Source organism: Acinonyx jubatus, chromosome A1, assembly GCF_027475565.1.
Source record: "Acinonyx jubatus isolate Ajub_Pintada_27869175 chromosome A1, VMU_Ajub_asm_v1.0, whole genome shotgun sequence".
Classification (NCBI taxonomy): domain Eukaryota; kingdom Metazoa; phylum Chordata; class Mammalia; order Carnivora; family Felidae; genus Acinonyx; species Acinonyx jubatus.
Genome location: NC_069380.1, coordinates 135806222 through 135828458, shown reverse-complemented (window position 1 = coordinate 135828458; position 22237 = coordinate 135806222). Strand labels below are relative to the sequence as shown.

The window sequence follows — 22237 nt, the reverse complement described above, 5'->3', positions numbered from 1 at the left end:
AAAAGGAACAGATTTTACAAAGCCCAGAAACACATAAAAGAATTTACTGTCATCCCTTGACACTCTGGTGCTTTCTATATGAGTTCATAACAACACAGTTCTCATTACATATACAATTTTTACTCCTAAGCAAACATTTTTTGCTCATAATAAACATGGGGCTGATGAACAGTGCTAGGAAAAACTAGTGCTTTTATTATGTTTCCTATTTCAGCATCAGGTAAGTGTGCTTATTCTCCAGTCCTCAAAATGCATTTTTATAATGAAAAAATAAAAGTAGCCTTGTTTTATATAAATATGGTTCCCAAACCAATGGTTCGGAAGATATATGTATCAAACCCAGTTATGGCTGCCTTAGGTTATTTAAAGTCTGCAACAATTAGCATAGAAAAAAAGATTAAGTTCTGCTCTTTTAGCCTGATACCAAGTTCTTCCTTGCTTTAAGGATGTTTAGGTTTTATTAGTGTAATAACCAAGTTGGAGCATGAAGTTATAATTGCTTATTAACAATACTTCCTAATGTTATAGCTTGGGTTTTCGTGATAGAATTTCTTCAGTCTTTGTATGAATTAATGTCTGCTTATAAAACACTAAAAAAAAAGTTTTATTTATTTTTGAGGGAGAGAGAGAGCTGGGGAGGGACAGAGAGAATTCCAAGCAGGCTCTGCACTGTCAGCAGGTAGCCTGATGTGGGGCTTCAACCCACCAACCGTGAGATGACCTGAGCTGAAATCAACAATCAGATGCTTAACTGACTGAGGCACCCGTTTATATGACTTTTTGAATTATATGGTCCTATAGTAAGAATTAAGCACATCATAAAAGTGGCATCACAAGTTAAGGAGAAAAAAAGTTAATTATCTGGATTTCCTAAAGGAGGAAAATCCATTTAGCACACCACCTTGCACTTTACTCCCTAATAAACTCCAGACTGACTAGAATAAAATATAGGTACAACTGCTGCTTTCTTGGTGGAAAAAGAAAAAAAATGCGACAGATACGAAAATGAGAACATCCAAGTAACATAAACATCTGGAAAAAAAAAAGTTAACCCACCGATACCATAACATACTAAAACAAGTGGTTTTGTTTTGCTCATCCAGATGACTAAGATTACAGAAATGGTAATGGCCAGCAGAAGGTTGACAGGATGGGATGCTGGTGGTGGCTTATAAATTGGTGTAACTTCACTATAGAACAATTTGTGGAGTATTTATGATCCTTTGACTTTGGTAAACATCACTTGTAAGAATTCTACCTGAAAGAGATAACCACTTATGGACAAAGAAAAGACGCTGACTCCAGGATTACTTATAATTTTTAAAAAAGGGCAGGGGTGCCTCGGTGGCTCAGTTGGTTAAGCATCTAACTCTTGATCTCCGCTCGGGTCATGATCTCATGGTTCTGGAGTCTGAGCTGACAGCATGAAGCCTGCAGGAGATGCTTTCTCTCTCTCCCTTTCTGCCCCTCCCTTGCTTGTACTCTCTCCCAAAACAAACAAATAAAACATTTAAAAAAAAAAGGCAAATGTAAATATTCAACAATAGAAGGGTCGAATATAAAACAGTATGCACAACATGATGGAATAGTATTCAAAGCTTAAAAACTGAGAAAGGGAAACTGCACAATATACAACTGAAAACAGCAAACCACAAAACAGTATAATCAAAATTTTAAGTACTGAAGAGAGCTAGATGCCATGTGAAGTGCTTTTACATACTATCAAATTTAACTCTCCCCAAACACTCTGAATAAATGTTATTTGGCATATGGCACTAACATACACAAAAAATTTTTCAAAAGAAAGTTAAACACTACTTTTATTTTTTTATTCAAAAAAAATTTTTTTTTCTAGTGTTTTTTAAATTTATTTTTGAAGAAAGACAGCATGAGTGGATAAGGGTCAGAGAGAGGGAGACACAGAATCTGAAGCAGGCTCCAGGCTCTGAGCTTTCAGCACAGAGCCTGACGTAGGACTCAAACCCACAGAACCTGACGCAGGACTCAAACCGTGAGATCATGACCTGAGCTGAAGTCAGACGCTCAACTGACTGAGCCACCCAGGCGCCCCAAGCATTACTTTTAAAAGTAATTAACTTTAACACATGTATCAAATCATTATGTAGCAAAATTAATACAATGTTTTAGGTCAATTATGTCTCAATAAAAGTGGAAAAAAGATTAATAGGCTAACCAAAAACCCGATAGCATCACAACTACCGGAAAATTACTTTTGGGGAGAAAACCCCACCCAAGTCCAGTCAAATTAACAGGATTAAAGGGGAAAAAAAAAAGAAAAAAAAGGAAAGAAAGAAACGTGCCACAAATTATCCACAATTAAGATTATGATTTAGAATAAACCACTCACATGTAATTAAAACAAAAAAAAAAAACCCAAAAACCGCTTCTTGAAAAATCTCTTTAGTTATAATCGACAGTTATACCAAGTAAAATTAAGTCTAACTCATTTAGAATTTCATTCCCTAACGGCAGAAGAATGCAATCTAAAAATGCAAAAACGAGGACTCACTGTTAAATATAAGAACAAGATAGCATTCAACAGAACGAACACTTACTTAGGAAGATGCCTTACGAGTACATCTTTGCATATGGGTTGCTCAGCCAAAGTGAGCCAGAATTCACAGGCTTCCAAAGCCACATTTTCATCTTGATCTTGCGTCCTCTGGAGCATGTACTACAAACAAAGCATTAGTATTAATCAGTTTAAATCACACAATTAAAATAAACCTAACCTTTTTCCAGCAAGGTAATGGTCATCCTCTGCTGTGGCCTTGAACTTTATAGTGATTCTCAACCTAGGCTTTGGATTTTTAAAAGTTTCTAAGTCAATTCTAAAACGCAGCCAAACTGAAGAACCACTGGTATAGAACGTTGCTTAATGAAAAGTGTCCTAAGCATGTCTGGCCTATCTGCTTCTGTACAGGTGTATTTTAGTTTATGAAATGTATTAACAAACACCGTTTTCTTAGAAACATCAAAATAAGAAAGTCCATTATACCTTTCTTTAAAACGAAGAATCTTTTTATAATGTAACAACTCAAGCTGTCTTTTGTATTTTCACGAATATAAAGTGACATATACATATTATACAATTACAAAAGTTAATTTTTTTTTTCATTTGGAAAGAACTAGCGACATTTCTTAGTGCTACTATAATGTATAGTTTCCGAGAAAATAGGTTTATCATGTCCTTTGAACATGCCAAGCCAAATTCATTCTTAATTGTAGGAACACCTGATCATAAAATTTATCCAAATTTTGTGTCTACCCCTCTTTTAAAAAATCTTTTAATTTTTTTTTTAACGTTTATATATTTTTGAGACAAGAGAGAGACAGAGCATGAATGGGGGAGGGGCAGAGAGAGAGGGAGACACAGAATCGGAAGCAGGCTCCAGGCTCTGAGCCATCAGCTCAGAGCCTGATGTGGGGCTCGAACTCACGGACCGAGAGATGGTGACCTGAGCTGAAGTCGGACGCTTAACCGACTGAGCCACCCAGGCGCCCCAAAAATCTTTTAAATCTTTTAAAAAATCTTTTAAAATATGCAAAAACAAAATAAATATAATCAAAGGCACTCATAGCATTTCCCAATGTATATGGGCGTGGAAATGGCGTCAAATGATGGATGAAGCTTTTATACACACTCTCTCCCTGACTGCAACATCTCACAGGGCTAAACATGGCAACGCAAAAGATATGATAGGCCAACCCCTACTACATTCCATACCATGTCCTACTACCAAGCTCAGTATCGCTGAAGAATCGCAGAACTCTACGGTTCTACGCTGGCTTCCCAGCTATGACATGGCCCTAGCAAATGATAAAATAAAGGTCTTTAACTTTCTGGTTAGCTCCAGCTTTCACTAAACTTTCAACTAACTCCGCCTGATTCTTCTAAGCACTTCAGAGAGAATAAGTTCATCAGAGAAAATGTACCTTATTCCCATTTAGTACTGCTACATACCTTTATTTCTACAACGACCCTTCCATACGCTTCAGAAAAGGACTGGCTGTGCACTATCAATGCTAGCCTTTTCCTAACAGGTCTTAGACCCCAACCTTTAAAAAAAAGATTTTCTCTCTAACATACAAAGGATCTAAATAACGTTCTCACACACTTGCCAAGCTATATACTACTCACACACAACTATATCCAATAATATGAAAACTAGGTGCTAGAGTTTGATACTAGCAGTACTGAGTACTGCCCAAACAAGTTATTTTGTTCTAATAATAATTTTACCTTGGCGCTATGTACTACTTCCTTTAAATATGGCTAATCTATGATCAACATACTCAGAATTTCCTAGTAAAATTATTTTAATTGCATAGGGATTGAAAGAGTCTTAAAAAAAAAAAACTATAGCGATTATGTCTTCTCAGAAGTTTCACTGTTACCATAAATCACAAGTGGATCAGAATAATTTTACCAGTAATGGGTGGAAAACAAACACTGTAATTCCAAACTCCAATGACACAAGAATGTGCTACTTAATGTACCACAGTTTTAGTGATCACTTAGTCTAACCCATATCTGATAAACACAAATAATTTAAATATTTGCTAGTTATTCTGGTTAAAAGCCATCTATTCCTTTAAATAATTTTCCCTCTCTATACACATCTTAAATCTCATGAGAGAAAAGTCACCATAAAGATAACTTATAATTTTAAGGCCATAACTGTTTTCATTATTCATCCCCAACAAATGTGTTAAATAAATTGTTAAATAAATTTGATATTATGCATTTTTATCTCAAGGATTTTCTTGGGGGAAAAATGAGGCGAGTGTCTTTAAGTTGTTTGTATTACCTCAACTATATTATGCATGTGAGGAAGCAGGCGATCCATTCGAACTTCAAGCAACATCACAAGTGCCCGGCACACATTTTTCCGTACCTCTGGTTCTTCATCACCAGCCAATGCAAAGAGGTTCTATTGCATGAGAAATTTTTCTCTTGTTAAGCATTTCAATGTATTAGAAAGGTTTATACATAATAACCAGTCATCTGTAAGTTGGTAACATTTAAAGAAACTCTAAGAAGGTACAAATATAGATGGAATTAATTGGCCTGAAATATTAGGTTATAAGACAATTAATTAAATGTAGGATGATAATTGTCAAAACCCATGACTTTGGTAAATGACCTAAAGCCATTCTTTTGGAGACAGTATGATTGGTTGTGGGTTTTGTTTTTATGTTTATCTTTGAGAGAGAGAGAGAGAGAAAGAGAGACAGACAGAGAGAGAGAGAATGAATATGAGCAGGGGAGGGGCAGAGAGAGGGGGCGACAGAATTTGAAGCAGGTTCCTCGCTGTCAGCGCTAAGCATGACACAGGCCCACACTCAAACCCATGAACCATGAGGTCATGACCTGAACCAAAGTTGGCCACTCAACTGACTGAGCCACCCAGGTACCACTGATTGGGTATGTTTTAAGGTAATTTTAGTTTGTGAGAATAAAACCATGTCATTAGGACATGGGGCATTCATCTCCCTCACCCAGAAGAAGATAATCTTCAAAATACAATTTAATTTTCCTTCAAAATTACGGTCTGTCAAGAGATTATTTCTACCAATCCCAATTCTTAGGGTAGTAACAGGTACAAATTCTCTAAAAGTATCAATAACTGGGAAATGTATGCTGAGTTTCCAACAACTTAACCCCAAACTACTTATTGTTCTCCAAGCCAACTACTGAAAAAATAGTAAAAGTAGCAATCAAGATTATGTTTTCCCAAACAGGTTTGTCACCAAGGTGAGGGGGCAAAAAGCCTGAATAAACAACAGACTATTTCATTTAGTCTTCTCTAAGATGTTGTTATACAATTTTACAGATAAAGAAGTTTAGAAGTTACATAACTTGCTACCCAGGGGGCATCTGAATTTGGTTTTCATGGAATTTTAAGTCCAGATTCATTTCCTTATACCAACAAGCTGTGTTATGTAGAGGTTGCAAAGTGGAGATATAAGAAGTAGAAACAGTAACCCTCCCCCATCTCATTCCTGAATTTTATCTACACATACACATGAATTATAATAAAAAGATTATTTAAAAAAATTTAACGTGGGGGAGCCTGGATGGCTTAGTCGATTCAAGCATCCCACTCTTGATCTTGGCTCAGGCCATCATCTCATGGTTTTCTGAGTTTGAGCCCCACATCGGGCTCTGTGCTGGTGGTGTGGAACCTGTCTGGAATTCTCTCTCTCTGCCCCTCCTCCACTCGTGCTGTGCCACCACCCCCCCACTCAAAATAAATAAACATTAAGAAAACTTCGATGTCCCACAATCTTTAAAAACAAAAAGCCAAAAAACAAAAAAGAAACAAAACCAAAACCAAAAACCAGAGAAACATCTCCAAACAGATGAACTTGAAATCTTATTACAACGGATAAAACAATGGAGAAGTTCAAATACCAAATGTGACAGTATGTGAAGTACTGATGTAGAATTTTAAAAACTTCGATCTTCGATTTCCCCAAGTTCTGCCTCTGCATCGGATGCTTTGAAACCTCTATAGTTCCTCTTTTCATCAGATAGATATATATTTTACACAGAGAATACTCCGACAGCATTGCTTATAGGTTCAATACACATTCTTCGTTAAATTTAATGTTGTCTTAAGTATGAGTATTTAGCTTTGCCAAGATAGGTCTTAGCCACATAATAGTAACCAATACACTTTTCAGTCAATATTGTCAGACTCAGCAGACGTAACACCTGCCCCTGATAAAAACAATAATTCAAGAAATAAATGATCCATTTCTTCATTTAGCAAATGGTTATTGAGGGCCTACTATGTGTCAGGTGCTTCCTATGGATGTTGACTGCTCTCGTAGGATGGAGAACTAGTTGAATCTTGTAGGATTATCAAGTAGGAAAGAACTGTTAAAATGGTAATGGAACACTAATGGAAAAGACTTTACAATGTTGGGAGATGTTCTTGCTCCACTTGCTGAGTATGGTCCTGTGGAAATTTTGTTTTCTAAGGAAATTTAGTATCTTTTATTCTAAATTATATTTCTATATAAGATATTGGTGTATCTATTCCTGTTCCTGTTTTAAGCTATGAAATAGCTCTGGAATAGCAGGTTCTGTTCCAATTTAGTTACAGCAAGTATCTTTTTAACAATCCAACAAGATAAATTATTAGCCTCATTTTATAGAGAAGGTAATGGAAAACATGTTAAATAATGTGCCCAAAGTTAGCAGCTGTGGAGCTGAGATTTGAACCCAGGCAGGCTGACGCCAGACCTTGAGATAATCCACTACCTTCTACACCAAACCAGACTGAAAACACCTTGAAGCATAACATTTATTTATGTATCTATCCCTAGCGCCAAGCACAATGCCTAATTCACAGGACTCGGCAATATCCACTGAAGACTCGTGTTTTAGTTTCAACTTTTAAATGGCTAGAGGATCCTTATGGCTACTACTCATAGTCTACTGGTAAGATATGTTCAGAAAAAAGCTTGTCAATTTAAGTGATGAGGGAAAAGATGACACCATTTTCCCCTCCTTTCTTATAATTTCCCAACAAAAATTCTAGCAGGATGGCCTCTAAAATTTTTAATAGCTGGAAAGGAATGAACTATTAAACTCTGATTTAATGAAAATAAAAGTGAAATGCTTAAGGAACTTTAACAACTTGTTTACAACTGTGGTGATCAAGTGGTAGCAGTTCTGAAAAAATCCTGTTCCTTAGGGTTCATGGCCAGAAAATAATGCTGTTGTTGCCTTTCTGCTTTTATCGAAAAGGTAAAAGGGCCTTTAGAAATGCTTGACGAGATTTAAGAGTCAATTTTTTCCATGACACCTCTAATTTTACAATGGAAACCAATGGAAAATGAAGCACCGTCCTTTTAGTCTATGCCTTCAGATTCTTTATCAAGTTAAGATGATTCAAACTCACCAATGTTTCATGTTTCAAATACTGCAAAATAGCTGGGAGACTTAATTTACATTTGGAATTTGAATAGTATATTCAAACAAAAAATTTGATAAAATTTGACAAACAAAATACTCAAGATATTAAACACCCAAATTCCATAATCGATGTTTGTATCGTTAAAAAAAAAAAAAAATCAGTAATACAGGAAAAGTGCTTTTATTTTTAGTTAACAAAAATCACAAAGTCTACACTGTATCCAATTTTAATACTATCAAATAATTTAACATTTTCTAACTTCCCCAAAAGCAAATGGGGGTGGGGGGAAGGGGAGAGAGACAATCTTACCTCGATAAAAGAATCAATGTGCAACATCAGAGCTTGAGTCCTACTGATGATAAACTGATTGACACATGCAACAGCGTGAGACCTAGAAACAAAATTTAACATTTAACACATGCTCACTGCAGCATTTTCTATTTACAGAAGATTGACAAGAACTTAAATACTCCTCCATAAAAAAAATTATGGTGTATGTAGAGCCATAAATGTATGTATTTATATATATATGGCACACACATATATGTATACACACCCTGAAAAGAATGAGTCAAACTCTCTGTGTAGCTCACACAGAGTATGAATCTTAAGTGAAAAACGCAGGGTGCAGAATATTAGTACTTCTCTGAAAGTGGAGAGACTCAAAAAGGACATGTGCATATTTTTAATAGTGGATACCTCTGAACAGTGGGATGGTGGGCAGAGGCATAATGGATATATATAATGGGTACACATTCCTTTAAAACTAAAGACATAGTCAAGTCAATGCCATAGCAACTCCTAATGGCACTACCTGTAAAAATATACCCATAATCCAATCACTTCTTAACCACCTTCACTTCTTCCCTAGTCCAAGCCATGATTTCCTATGAGGATTACTCCAATAAGATCACATTATACCCCTGTTCAGATTTCTCCAATAAAACACAATCTATATTTTCTACAAAAGATCAAATGGTAATATTTTAAGATTTGTGGGTCACATAAGACCTCTGTGGCACGTTCACCCCCACCCCCAAACATAACCTTTTTAAGTATAAAAGCATTCTTAATTCATATGTTATGGGCTGAATTTGGCCCCATGGGTCACAGTTTGCGGACTATTGGCTTAGACATTCCACTACAGTGTGGTTACTCCCTACGTTTCCTAGTACGATGCAAAGTTTTCTTTTTTGGTCAGTGTAAAAGGCTTGTTCCTAACTCTAGGACCTTTATACTTGTTCCCAGTCTTTAATGTCTTTCCCCTTGACCTTTCAAAGATGTGTTACTTTACTTTGTTCAGAATCTCTACACAAATGTTACCTGTACAGTGAAACTTCTATGTAAAATACCTCTAAGCCCTTACTCTCATTTTTCCACAGTACTTATCATGAAACTGTAGTTTTTTTTCTGTCTGCCTCTTCTTCTGATAACCCAAGAGAAAAAGGCGACAGAAGAAGGTACCAGATACCCAATAAACCTATGACAAGATATTCAACATAACCAATGACACAGAAATAACCATCAAGCTCATAATGAAACACAATTTTCTATTTGGCAAAAATTAAAATACATGACAATACTAAATGCAGAATATATGCACCCAGAGAAACTTTTCCTTTGTTAATAGAAAGTATGAATTGATGCAAACGCCCTGGAAAACAGTTTGGGGTTCTTTATTGTTATGTGCCCAGTGTCTTAGAAATTCCTCCCCAAAGACTTTACATCTTCCTATAAACTCTTGCAAATAGACAAAAGGAGACAAGCAAATGTTTTCAACAGCACTATCCACACTAGCAAGTACCTGGAAGCCACCCAAAGGCTAAGGGGGGGGTTCAAGGGGAAGACCATGAATAAATTGTGTAAACCTCGTATGAGGTACTATACAGTTGTCAAAACAAATGAGCTATAATGACAAAATATGGACGAATCCTAGCAAAATATTAAATTTAAAAAGTCACCAAAGATTAAGTTCAGTAAAATACTATTTATAAAGTTAAAAACACATACAGATATATATATACATTTTTTTACATATCATATATATTTTCAATAATTGTTTTTTAACAATCCAAGGGAAGGGTCAAGTCAGGATTAGATGTAGGTTGCTGTCAAGACCTTAGCTTCCATTCTGGATGGTAGGTTGGAGTGCTTATTATTAAAAATAACTAATCTGTAACTAAAGACTAAATGCAAGTGGGCCAAGATGAGAAGGTCATGAGCTAAGAATGATAACCCAACTTTGTGTATTTCTGGTAGGATTTATAAAAAATCAAGTGGCTCTGATCTTTCAATTGCTTAATCCTGTAATGGATAAAACTATAATCCTTTGCCTCATTCTATATTCTCAAAGTTCAGCAGTTATTTTGAGATGGAAAACCACTTTTAATAGTACATAAAAAATATCAGTTAAACTGTATAAATAAGGCGTTAAACAATAATATAGAATAAAATATAAAGATGAAGCTTAACGCATTGCTAAAATACATAGCAAATACATTTACCCAAATACATGTTAAAATGAAGAAATAAATTTAATGGTATGAACAACAGAATCTCAAATGGGTAGTAATGAAGAGTCACTAAACAGAAACATTTCTGTATTACTGAAGTCCACCTAGTCAAGTTTTAAACAAATGTCCACCCACAAAAATGTATTAAAATTACAAAACACTGTTATATCTAGTAATGGTATGCCAATTGCCAGGAATATGCTTTTTGGATTTTTCTGTTTTTCTTTCAATTGTTAAGAATTGGGTCACAAAAAAAGTGACTTTCTTAGGAGTAAAGAAAAATATGCAAATAACTATACCTTTTTTCATCATCTTAGTTGAAAGATTAAGAGGAGAAGACTTCCTAGGGAACATGAACTCTAGTTAACTATGTCAGGAAGAGTAAAATGTCATTATTTGTTTGCATGACACTACCATAAATTAAGCATCTATTAAATTTCCACTGTGAGAACACTGTATTAAGTATGACTTACGATGAAAAGTAAATAAAATTAGATCGAGATAAAGGAAAAAGAAATAAAGAATTTAAGCAAGAAAAAGATTCCTGATTACCCTCTGGTCACATTGTTGAAATGAGAATCCTTCAGAATACAGCTTGGAATCTTGGAATAAACTCCAATGAACATCTAAACAGTTACAGCCTATGCATAAAGTTCATGCAGCTGGCTATCTCTGCCTCTGGGATCCTGCACAATTTCTACTTTAAATAGTAATATGGTGTTTGATCATTCTATCTAAAAGCATGAAGCACTGACAATGGGAAACAATAAAAATCAGAGCAACTGACAATCAGAAAAGCACTGACTTTTCCATACTAATGATAAGCAAAAGACAAAAGGAGTATTAATTGCAGAAAGCAAAAAGAAAAATACAAAAAACACAAAAAAACGAGTAGAGCAGCCTGGGGAAATTTTGGTGAAGTTACTGGAGTCTCACACACCTCAAAAGTGTGAAAGCATCACGATAATTATAGCTCAACAGGACAAGTGATGATAATCAAGTTACTCAAAGGCTAATATTCCAAAATATTTCAACAACTATATGCTAGGCACTGCTCAAGGAACTAGGGATATAACAGGAAAACAAAGCAGGCCAAGGTTAACTTGTGGCCAACTGGCCCTACTGATCTGAGTGTACTCAAAAATTCTTCTACCTTCACGCTCAAAGTGTTTTAAATTAGATGTAAAACGCTTAAACTGAAATTACTAAATAATTCAGATGTCGTATTGGAGCAATTTTTACCACAAAGCTGCAAATGAAGGTACCTGTACTTGGCAAGATTCATAAATTAAAACAAAAACAACATGACAACACCCCCAAAACACAATGACTTTCAGCCTTACACAAAGGATCTTTGAAGCATACCATCTAGAAGGTAGAGAACTACCGTATTGGATGAAAATTTCATCAGATAAAGTTCACATTTCATGTGTTTTGCTATGAAAGGAGTACATTTCAACTACTGAAGTTCACCTTTGTGGAATATCAGCATCTTCTGCCAATCACAAAAATATTAGGTAATGGAAAATGAGAGTGGTCAGGCTTACAGTTTACAAATTAATTTGATACTGGCTACACAGATACCTTATTTTTGGACTACTGTGCTTGAAGAACTGTAAAAACTTGGGGATCATGATGTTGAGAGGACGATCTAAAACATCACTATCTAAAATCTCAGCAGAATCTTCACAGATCTTCTGAAGGGCGCCAAATGCTCCCTGTGAAAGATATTTAAATTATTACAATTAATTAAAAGTGACGCCATTTTATTTTTAAAGTTTATTTTTGAGATAGAGACAGAGCACAAGTGGGGGGAGGGGGGGCGGGGCAGAGAAAGAGGGAGACACAGAATTCGAAGCAGGCTCTAGGCTCTGAGCTATCAGCACAGAGCCTGACAGAGGGCTTGAACCCAAAGACCATAAGATGATGACCTAAGCTGAAGTCGAACGCTTAACCAACTGAGCCACCCAGGTGCCCCATAAATGAAGCCATTTTAAAAGCAAACTGAAGAATATTGACTAATTTGTATGAATGTTTTCAGCTCTCATAAAACCCATAAATTTAGTCATCAATTTTAATACAGAAATCATTTTACCACTGAAGTATCTAAAATCTTAGCTTAAACATAATAGTACATTTTTATCCTAGTATTTAATGACTTAAAATTAAAGGATATTTTGGTTGGGAGGGACTATAATAAATATTATCTAACTGAAAAAGCTCACTTCTCCTGAAATATTCTTTTCAATTTTAGGTCAAAAAGAAGTCTTAATATCTTTTAAAAATTACTTATATGTAAAACCATTCATTGGTTAATGGTGACAAAACATGGTAAACGGGCAAAAAATTCAAATTAGCAACTATTTCCCTACATCCATTTTACACCAAAGGGGTTAACCTAGAGCTCCTGCCAGTACACAACATGCAACCTACTAACCACCTTGAACATCTCATTTATTGCTTGTAATTCCATCAGGAGCAGAAACCTGGTACATACTTTCCTCGTACAATTAATAGAAGAATACTTTCTCTTTAAGATGTGACTTATGGGAGTGCCTAGGTGGCTCAGTCGGTTAAGTGTCCAACTCTTGGTTTCTGCTCAGGTTGTGATCGCAAGTTTGTGGGTTCAAGCCCCGCACTATCAGCGCAGAGCCAGCTTGGGATCTCCTCTCTGCCCCTTCCCCCGCTCACGTCCTCTCCCCTTCTCTCAAAATAAATATTTAAAATACGACTTCTATAGAAGCTCCATAATCTCATGATTACTGTAGTTTTAATTTTTTTATTCTTGGTAAGTGCTTTCTAAAATTTTGATCTCCTTTCGTGTTGTTACCACTATACCAAAGCATGATTTAAATTTTAATCAACTCTTACTTAATGGCTGAATACAATTACTATTTCAGTTCTTCTGTAATCTTACCAGTGTATTTCCAAGGCATTATTGGAAAATGTACATATGGGAAAGTACGTCTTTTTTGTTTTTGTTTTTAGGGAGGGAAAAGTGTGACTTTAAAGACCCCTCCTCTGCTTATTCCCTCTCTCTCCAGTCCCTCCTTTTCCTCTTTCAGATCAGGCGACAAACCGCCAAGTCAAAAGGTCACCTGATTTTGTTAGGTTATTTCAGTGCTTGTCCTGTCTACGAGCAAGGCTTGCTTTCTTGAGAGGGAGAGGAGTCCCTGCCTTTGAAGAAGCAAAAACACCTAAAATGGTTCCCATTCAAAACAGATTTCTACACAAATGTGAAGCCGGCTAATAAAAGAGATACATAAAATGAGGAATCCACACAGACTCCCTTTCCCATATGGAAAGGTTGTTGTTAATTTGATTAGTGAGTGGCAAACGAGATTATAATTACTACATGATAAAAACTAGATTACATATACTGTGGACACGTCATAAGATGCACAGAAACAATCTAGAGAAAGCAAAAAAGTAATCATGGTTGGTAAATTTGGTAAATTTAAATCTATCTTTGAAAACTACTACACAGATTAAACAATTGCACTTTCTCGTAGGAATTATAGTGAAGAACCTTTATAACTTAAAAGTCGTTATAGAAAACAGTAAGATAAATGGTCACTAATGTAAAGCAAAAGGGTAACTTGAAACTTCTAAGTTTTGAAGTTCTGTGTTTCATAGAATTATTTTTCTCAAAGGTTACAAATACACAACTAAATGAGAAAAACAGAGAAGAGAAGTATGTAAGAAGCAAATTTCTTTACCTCACAAGTGTTGTAATCTTCAGAATCCAACAGGCTACAGAGTTTTGGTAAGAGGTCAGGCCAATTCTGCAATTCTCCCTTGGAGGCTATGGTTGTAATCAAAATACCTTGAAAGAAAACATACACATTTAGGAAATCTGACTGCATTATGTCAGATACCGCCATGTGAGTGCACACATGCACACACTTTCACTTAAACACCTCAAATCAGCCCAGGACCTCCACACCATGTAAATAATAACATTCACCCAGGACCCCCCTTTCCACAACAGCACACCTGTAGAAAAACCACAGCATAAATCAGATGTTTCTAATCTTATTTTCCAACACTTTGCCCTCTTTTGTATTTTAACAATTATCTGCACAAAAAGACTACTCTTTTTGTAATACAAAAAGGGCAACAACTACTGCTGCCCTTTTCTAACAATACCAGTAGTTCCCCTCATTAAAATTAAAGTTAACCCACAAAGATTGGTGAACTGGGCTACATTAAAATTAAGAATCTCTGCCCATCATATAATACCATTAAGAGATGAGAAAGCAAGGCTTGATTTTTTTTTTTTTTTTTGCCAGTACATATACAGAAATACAATTGATTATTGATTTTTGGAATCTGTAATCTAGTTAAATTCACATATTGGTTTTAGATTTTTTTCCTAGATTCCTTAGGACTTTCTATGTAGTTAATAGTATTTTTTGAATAAAAACAATTTTGCCTCTTCCTTTAAAAAAAAAATTATAGTTAACCCTTGAACAATGCAGGGGGTTAGGGGCACTGGCTCCCCTCAGTCGAAAATTCACATGTAACTGCTGACTCCCCAAAACTTAACTAATAGCCTACTGCTAACCAGAATCCTCAGTGATAACATAAACAGTTGACTAATATATACTTTGTGTATTACATGTATTGTACTGTTTTTACAAGTAAGCTACAGAAAAAAAAATGCTATGAAAATCATAATGAAAACACATTTAGAATACTCTATTGTATTTATTGAAAAAACAAATTTAGCCTAAAAGCAGACGCATGCAGTTCAAATCTGTGTTCTTCAAGGGTCAAAAGTGTTCCTCTTTTACAGAAGAGTAGAAAGAAATAAACCAAAATGTGCTTAATCACTGGGTGATGAGTAGGAGTCTGTTAGTTTCAAACAAAAAATACATTAAGAAAGTTGCAATCTGCTCTCTGACTTAAGCTAGGATCTCAGCCACAGACCATGGTAGGGAGAGTGAAAGCAGATGAGCCATCAAGTGAAAACAATCCTGTGCCCAATAATCCCTCTGGTGTGGAAGACCCACACACTTCTCCAACAGTTCCCACTTACGGAACTGAATCACTGTCAAAGTGATCTTGCATCTTGAAGGCTGAGGGGCACATGCTGACTGATCATGTCACCCTGACTAGACTGTTTCAACTGTGTTGTATAGATCAGTTGTGATAGTTAATGAACTTGCAAATATACAAATACATAACAGAAAAGTTTTGTTATACACGGTAATAATGCAGCAAGTTTTGTGTTAGTGTTTTCCTCTGCCCTAGCAAATTTAACATAAGATAATACAGGATGTTTGATGATTTAGATCTTTTAGTACCATTAGATCTGTATAAACACTGACAGTAGGTGAATTACAAGTACTCCAAACTTCAAAGTACTAATTTGTAAAAGTAAAGAAAAAAAAAAGTGTTCTCTTGTTACTTTAAGAAGTGAGATATGCAAACAAAATGCCTGGCACATAATAAATACAGTAAGTACTCAATGATCATTACCGTAGTAAATTCTACAGTTTGGGCGTATAAACAGTTTTTCAATTTTCCACTGTTAGTTTTGAGAATGTTGCTCTCAATGGCAAAGAGCTAAAAAATGTAAAGTTGTTGGTCAATATGTACTCTGCACTAAAAAAATTCTAAATTATATGGTAAGGTCATCAATGTATTGATAGCATTTTCAGACATAACCTTTAAAATATTCTAATAAAATCAAGAAGCAACAAGGCCAATAGTAGAGCTGCTCCTTCTCGCCATTTATTCTTTTCTGAAGTTAAAATATGTAAGTGAGGGAGAGAGAAAGCTCTGGATCTGCCTCAATAAAGCCAACCATGTCTTAAAACAAGCAGTAATAAAAATTAAATGCCAGCCTACAATTTGGCACTAACAGATTGCTGACATTCGTTACTTCTGCTAGAAAAGCATTAAATGGTCAAAGACCAACAAATTCAAATTTAACTGGCCCATATAATTTCAACCACTCCCAAAAAATCTTCTAATGCCTAGCATCCCAGTAAAAAGCGAAAAATTGTAATTCTCAGTGTATATAGCAAAGGTGGGAGTGAAAATTTGTATACTTAGCAATACCTATTAAAATTTTAAATGCTTAAACACCACACTTTGACCCAGTAATGCTACTTCTATGAATTTATTCTACAGAAACGTTCCCACATTGTTGAAACACAAATGACAGTCACTAAAATAATAAAATTATAAACCAACCATATGTTCTTAAACAAGAGAAATAATTTTATATTTGCTTAAAGAATTATCACAGTCAGTGCAATGTAGTCTTTTCAAATAAACTTCCTTGGCAAGATTCCTAATATGTACTGTGAAGATTTAAAAAATTTTTAAAGTCTGGCATACACTCACCATTCTTTTTACCAGTGTCAAGAGCTGGCAGAGCACTGGAAAGGCATAGGAGGGTCCATCAGAATAAACTAGGGATTCCCTTTTGTCAAAACAGAAATGACCTCTACCCATCCCATGTAAAATCAGTGTGCATAATGTGCATAATTAAGACGTTAATATTTTGAGAGAAGCCACAGAGCCTTTGGTTATTTTAAGTAAAAGATGAACTGGGCACTTTTCAAACCCATGAGACAAAAAATACAAAAGTAGAGAACTTTTAATGAAAATGACTGAATCATTATGGAAGTTCTCAGTAACCAATTTCCATTCAACCAACCTGCTAGATTAACAGAAGCTTTCTATTTCTAGGTCCTTGTAAAATTGAGCTGCTTAAGCCCCATAACATACTGAACACTGCCCATTACTAGGCCCCTCTAGAGTCCACCTGCCTAGTTCTGCTTCCACGAACTGATGTTACCAATATTCAGTTGTGTTCACTCCCAAACCTATTTACACCAGCTATAATTAAAAAATTAAACATCTTAATTCAATAAACGGATAGTCGTTCTTTCACTCAAGCTGAACACTCTGAAAAGACTAAAAAAACTGCTATAAATAGACAAAGCAAATATTAAAAACAAGAGTAGAACATAGTAAGATTTAAGGTCCCATTCTTACGTTGTTTTAATAAAATTTCCTTTCCGTGTAAAGAAAGCTTCCATGCATTACACAAGGAAGCCAGGTAACAAGGAACGCAAACAAAGGCAGTGATCCTACATTTAACACCATTTGTTAATGCCCCATTTTAACCAACTTTGATTAAACCAACCACCAGTGAGTATGGTCTCACTAAATAAGGATTTTACTATAATAAATAATATTACTTCCAAAGCATTTAGAAGTGGCAATGAAAAATACCCCTCCTCCCTCACAATTCAACATGAAATGGGTAACAAAAATTCCTACAGAAATAGTCTATCATCTCGGGGCACCCGGGTGGCTCAGTCAGTTGAGTGTCCGACTTCAGCTCAGGTCATGATCTCTCAGTTCGTGGGTTCGAGTCCCGTGTCAGGCTCTGTGCTGACAGCTCAGAGCCTGGAGCCTGCTGCAGATTCAGTGTCTCCCTCTCTCCCTGCCCCTCCCCTGCTCATGAGCTCTCTCGCTCTCTCAAAAATAAACATTTAAAAAAATAAAAAATAAAGCTGAAAAAAAACAGCCTATCATCTCAAAAAACAACCCAGTTACAAACAGAATAAGCAAAACTGTAACAGTATAACTTACCTACAGTGGCTCTAATCAGAGGAGAGGAGTCACCAATATTGTTTAAACATTCACTCTTAATAAAGTCTGTTACACCATTTGGAAAGTTCTGAAAATGTGCTTTCACATTATTCTTCAAAATGAGACCACTCAATGATCTTGTGGGTTCGTCTGTAATAAAATATTATTGAGTTTCAAAGTAGTTTTCATTTCAAAATGTATCAAGGACGCTAACTTTTAAAATACTCCTACTCAAAAATTGATTGCAACGTTCCAATAATTTTGCTATAACCAGGAAAAAAGTATCATAAATAATTATCAAAAGACTAGCTCCATGATTTGTAGTTCAGGGTTTCTCAACCTTGGCATGGACATTGTGGCTCAGATAATTCTTTATCGGGTGCTGTCCTGTGCATCCTATGACGTTGAGCAGTACCCCTAACCATAGATGCCAGTATTACCTTTCCAAGTTGTAACAAAAATGTTTCCAGATAATGTCTGGAATGTTGCAGGGGTGGGGTGGGTGGCAAGGGAGGGCCAAATTGCACTTGGTTGAGAACCACTGACTTAAAAAGTTAATTTAGTTTACATAGGGCCACTGCACACAAGTTTTATTGGGACCTGATATAAACATCAAATTACAGATCTCAAAGTATTAGTGACTAAAAATATCTATTAAAAAAATTAAGTCGACAAAAAATATGGGATCACCTTCACATACAAATAAGTGACGTTCATTTATATCATGTTTTTCACTTGACTCTGAGCTAAAAAAAAAAAAAAAAAGGGTAAAGCAATTTTAAAATTTCCAGAAGTTAAATACAATTTACATTAAAATGTTTAGTCCAAAGCTGGGTGTTAACAAATTTTTAAGAAGAAATTTAACACTAGTAGAATGTAATTGATGCTTTACCAACTGACACCACCACCAATATTAGCAATAGTTAGGATCTTCTGAATGCTTATTTGGTACTAAACACTGCTAAGTGCATTCCAAATAGTGTGCTTTTAATCCTCAGAACCCCATGAGACAGGAATTATTATCCCACTGCACAAATGAAGAAACTGAGGGCTCTGCCAAAGTCACACAAGGCTATCAAGTGAGGAAGTCAAAATATGAACCTCAGGAGTCTGGCTCAAGTCTACACTTGATGCATTCTACAGTATCACCCTCCTCAAAGGACTGGAAGACATGAAGTTGTGGTGAGTAGAATATGCTATTACAGCACTACTGTTTTACACACGTTATTTAAAAAAATAAAATAGCCGTGGGTCGCCTGGGTGGCTTAGGGTTAAGTGTTCGACTTTGATTTAGGCTCAAGTCATGATCTCAGGGTTCCTGAGTTCAAGCCCCATGTCAGGTCTGTGCTGGCAGCACGAAGCCTACTTGGGATTCCTTCTCTCTCAAAGTAAATAAACATTAAAAAAATAAATAAAATACCACGAGCTTGCTCTAGTTTGTAGCATGCTGCCATCATCTGATTGGCACTGAAATATTAAAGGGTGAAGCATATGGAGAGGCAAAAGGATAGCAAAATTTCTTTGCTCATAAACCCCACTCAGGCCATCACAGTAATACAGGCTAAAAGCTTTTGTCACCATCTAGTAACTTCTTTCTGGTTTCAATTACAACCCATTCCAATGAGTAAGTTAAAATGAAACAAAAACACTTCTAAATTCACTTGCAAGTTTAAAACTGCCATATAATAAATGAATAGCCAGATATTTAACTTCGACAAGCAATAATCCTTTTTGTCTTGTTAGCCCTTAATAATTCAGTCAGATAGTTTTAATTCAAATAACATATTTGTTTATAATACACACTATCATTCTTACAATAAATGATACAAGTTTTAATAGGCCACAACACAAGGTAGAAGTGATTTAAAATTAAAAATATAAAGCATTCTATATTAAAATATTTATCTTCATTAACATAAAAAATATCCTCTCTCCTAAATGCATTAAGAGCCACTGATCATCCATTTCTTTTTTTTTTTTTAAAGTTAAGGCTTTACTTTACTGGGCCTCAATTTGTTGATTTGTACAGCGAGGGAATTAGATGAGCTTATCTCTGAGGTCTCTTCCAGATCTAAAATTTTCCTCCATGATTCAGAGTAAACAAATTCACAAGAGAAATGGTGAAAAGATTACTAAATAAGCATTTCCACTTCAAGATATTATTTACGTTCCTTCACTAATAGGATGATCCCAATGCCAGGTTTTTCTTTAAATAGAAAATGGAATATAGCAAGCTCATGTCCCAAATAAATAAGGCACAAGAAATATTAACTGTTAAACAAATGTTAAGCTTCTATCGTGTCCTGTGAAAAATGGTGACTAATAAATTGGAGGCAGTTATATCCAACCGCTTGTGATTTGAATTGTTTGCTTTTAAAAATACTTATTTATTCTTAACATCTCAAAAAAGCTTTCAGAAAGAATATTTTAAACATCTTTAATATGTGGAACTTAGGATGTGCAGATGGACAGGACAGAGAATAGATGAACTGGTGAAAACAAATTTAAAATTTTCAAGTAAAACAATTAGTTTAGAAAAATTCATTTCCTAAATATAAAGTTCTTTAAAAAATGAGTAACACTGACTTGATTACAAATTAGTATGTGGGAAAAATAAATCTCTATATTAAGAAACAAAGCATCAAGTACACTTATCAAACTAGGAATATTAGTTGCTTAATTTCAAGATATGCTGAAGGAATTTTCAGTTTCTTAAAACCCAGATTTAGAAAGTTTTAAAGTTGCCATTACATCCCTCAACCACAAATTAAAATCCCTAAAATTAACATTCAAAATTAATCTAAAAAAATTACTATACTGTATAAACATATTAAATCTGATAAAAGTATTAAAATCTGTAAGATTAGGAGATTTTACTACACATGAAGGCAATTAACCCCACTAGAGCCTTCGATGTCTAACCCTTACAGACAAGACGGTCTGGCAGTCTAACACAGGGCATTATATAGCTGGAAAAAGAAAGACAGGTAAAATCCGTGTCAGAATCAGTGTCAGAGTGTAAGACTTCCCAACTCCAAGTGCCCTGTTTTTTTTTTTTTCCCGTTTGTTTTTTAAATAATTGCACTATGGCTTCTGAAACACTAATCACTGAACAGGGTATAGTGCTTTCAAGTAGAGGCCAATCAGTTGCTTAATAGTAAATATTTTCACGCCTTTTGTGTGTCTGACAATGTTCCAGGAAGAGAATCTTCAATATTCAGGTAACTCGATAAAAAACAGCTCACTACAATGTAAGTTCCATGAGGGCAGAAATTCTTATTTTTTGTTCACTTTCATTGCCCCTGAGCCTGGAAATGAAATGGTGCTCAATAAATGTTTGAGAAATGAATGAATAAAGTCTAGCGGGAAACACTGACATATATACAATAAAATGACCACATCATTTAAAAATAAAACTAGTTTTCATGCTTTGAATTGCCACAAAAGTAATTTAAGTTTAAAATGATTGTAGACTGGGGGTGCCTGGGTGGCACAGTCAATTAAATGTCCAACTTCGGATTACGTCATGATCTTGTGGTGTGTTTGCAACCCGCGTCAGGCTCTGTGCTGACAGCTCAGAGCCTGGAAACTACTTCAGATTCTGTGTCTCCCTCTCTACCACTCCCCAGCTCACACTCTCTCTCTCAAAAATTAACAAACATCAAAAATTTTTAAGTAAAATCGTTGTAAAAGAATAGTTAATAAAGTTTCTTTATACTGTTTAATATATACAGTTAGAAGTTTTTAAAAAGTCGCAAAAGTTTATAAAGAGAATGATCCCAATTTTAATTAAATTTTAAAATAGTAAATAGCCATATAAGACTGTAGAATTAATTAATCAAGAATAATAATAAATTCTCTCTGGGTGACAGGACAAGTGATTTTCATTTTGGTTATATGAACTTTGAATTGTTTTCTATGAATCCACATATATTCAGTTAATGAGTAAATCCTGCATTCAATCTGTTATGACATTCATGTACAAGGATTCAAGCAAAATACCAAAGTAGACTCCGTAATACTCTTTTCATTCACAAAATATGAAGGAGTTTATGATAAAAACACCCGATTAACAATGGAATGTTTATTAAGGATCTAAATTAAACTTTAGAGTGGACTCTTAAATCTCTCTGCCCATTCCACATCTGTAAACCA

The 22237-nt window shown here is 35.1% G+C and overlaps 1 protein-coding gene across 3 annotated transcripts in view; it reads right to left on the bottom strand.

The window, feature by feature from the left end:
* Positions 1-22237, bottom strand: part of TNPO1 (transportin 1) — a 90250-nt gene that overhangs the window by 28062 nt on the left and 39951 nt on the right. For all 3 annotated transcript variants that reach the window (XM_027040182.2, XM_053223837.1, XM_015072141.3), the window contains exons 4-9: positions 18083-18232; positions 14185-14291; positions 12050-12183; positions 8262-8343; positions 4833-4955; positions 2577-2695 (exon numbers count right to left, since the gene is read on the bottom strand). In XM_027040182.2, coding sequence (XP_026895983.1) covers positions 2577-2695; positions 4833-4955; positions 8262-8343; positions 12050-12183; positions 14185-14291; positions 18083-18232 — 715 coding nt within the window. The remainder of the gene's footprint in view (positions 1-2576; positions 2696-4832; positions 4956-8261; positions 8344-12049; positions 12184-14184; positions 14292-18082; positions 18233-22237) is intronic.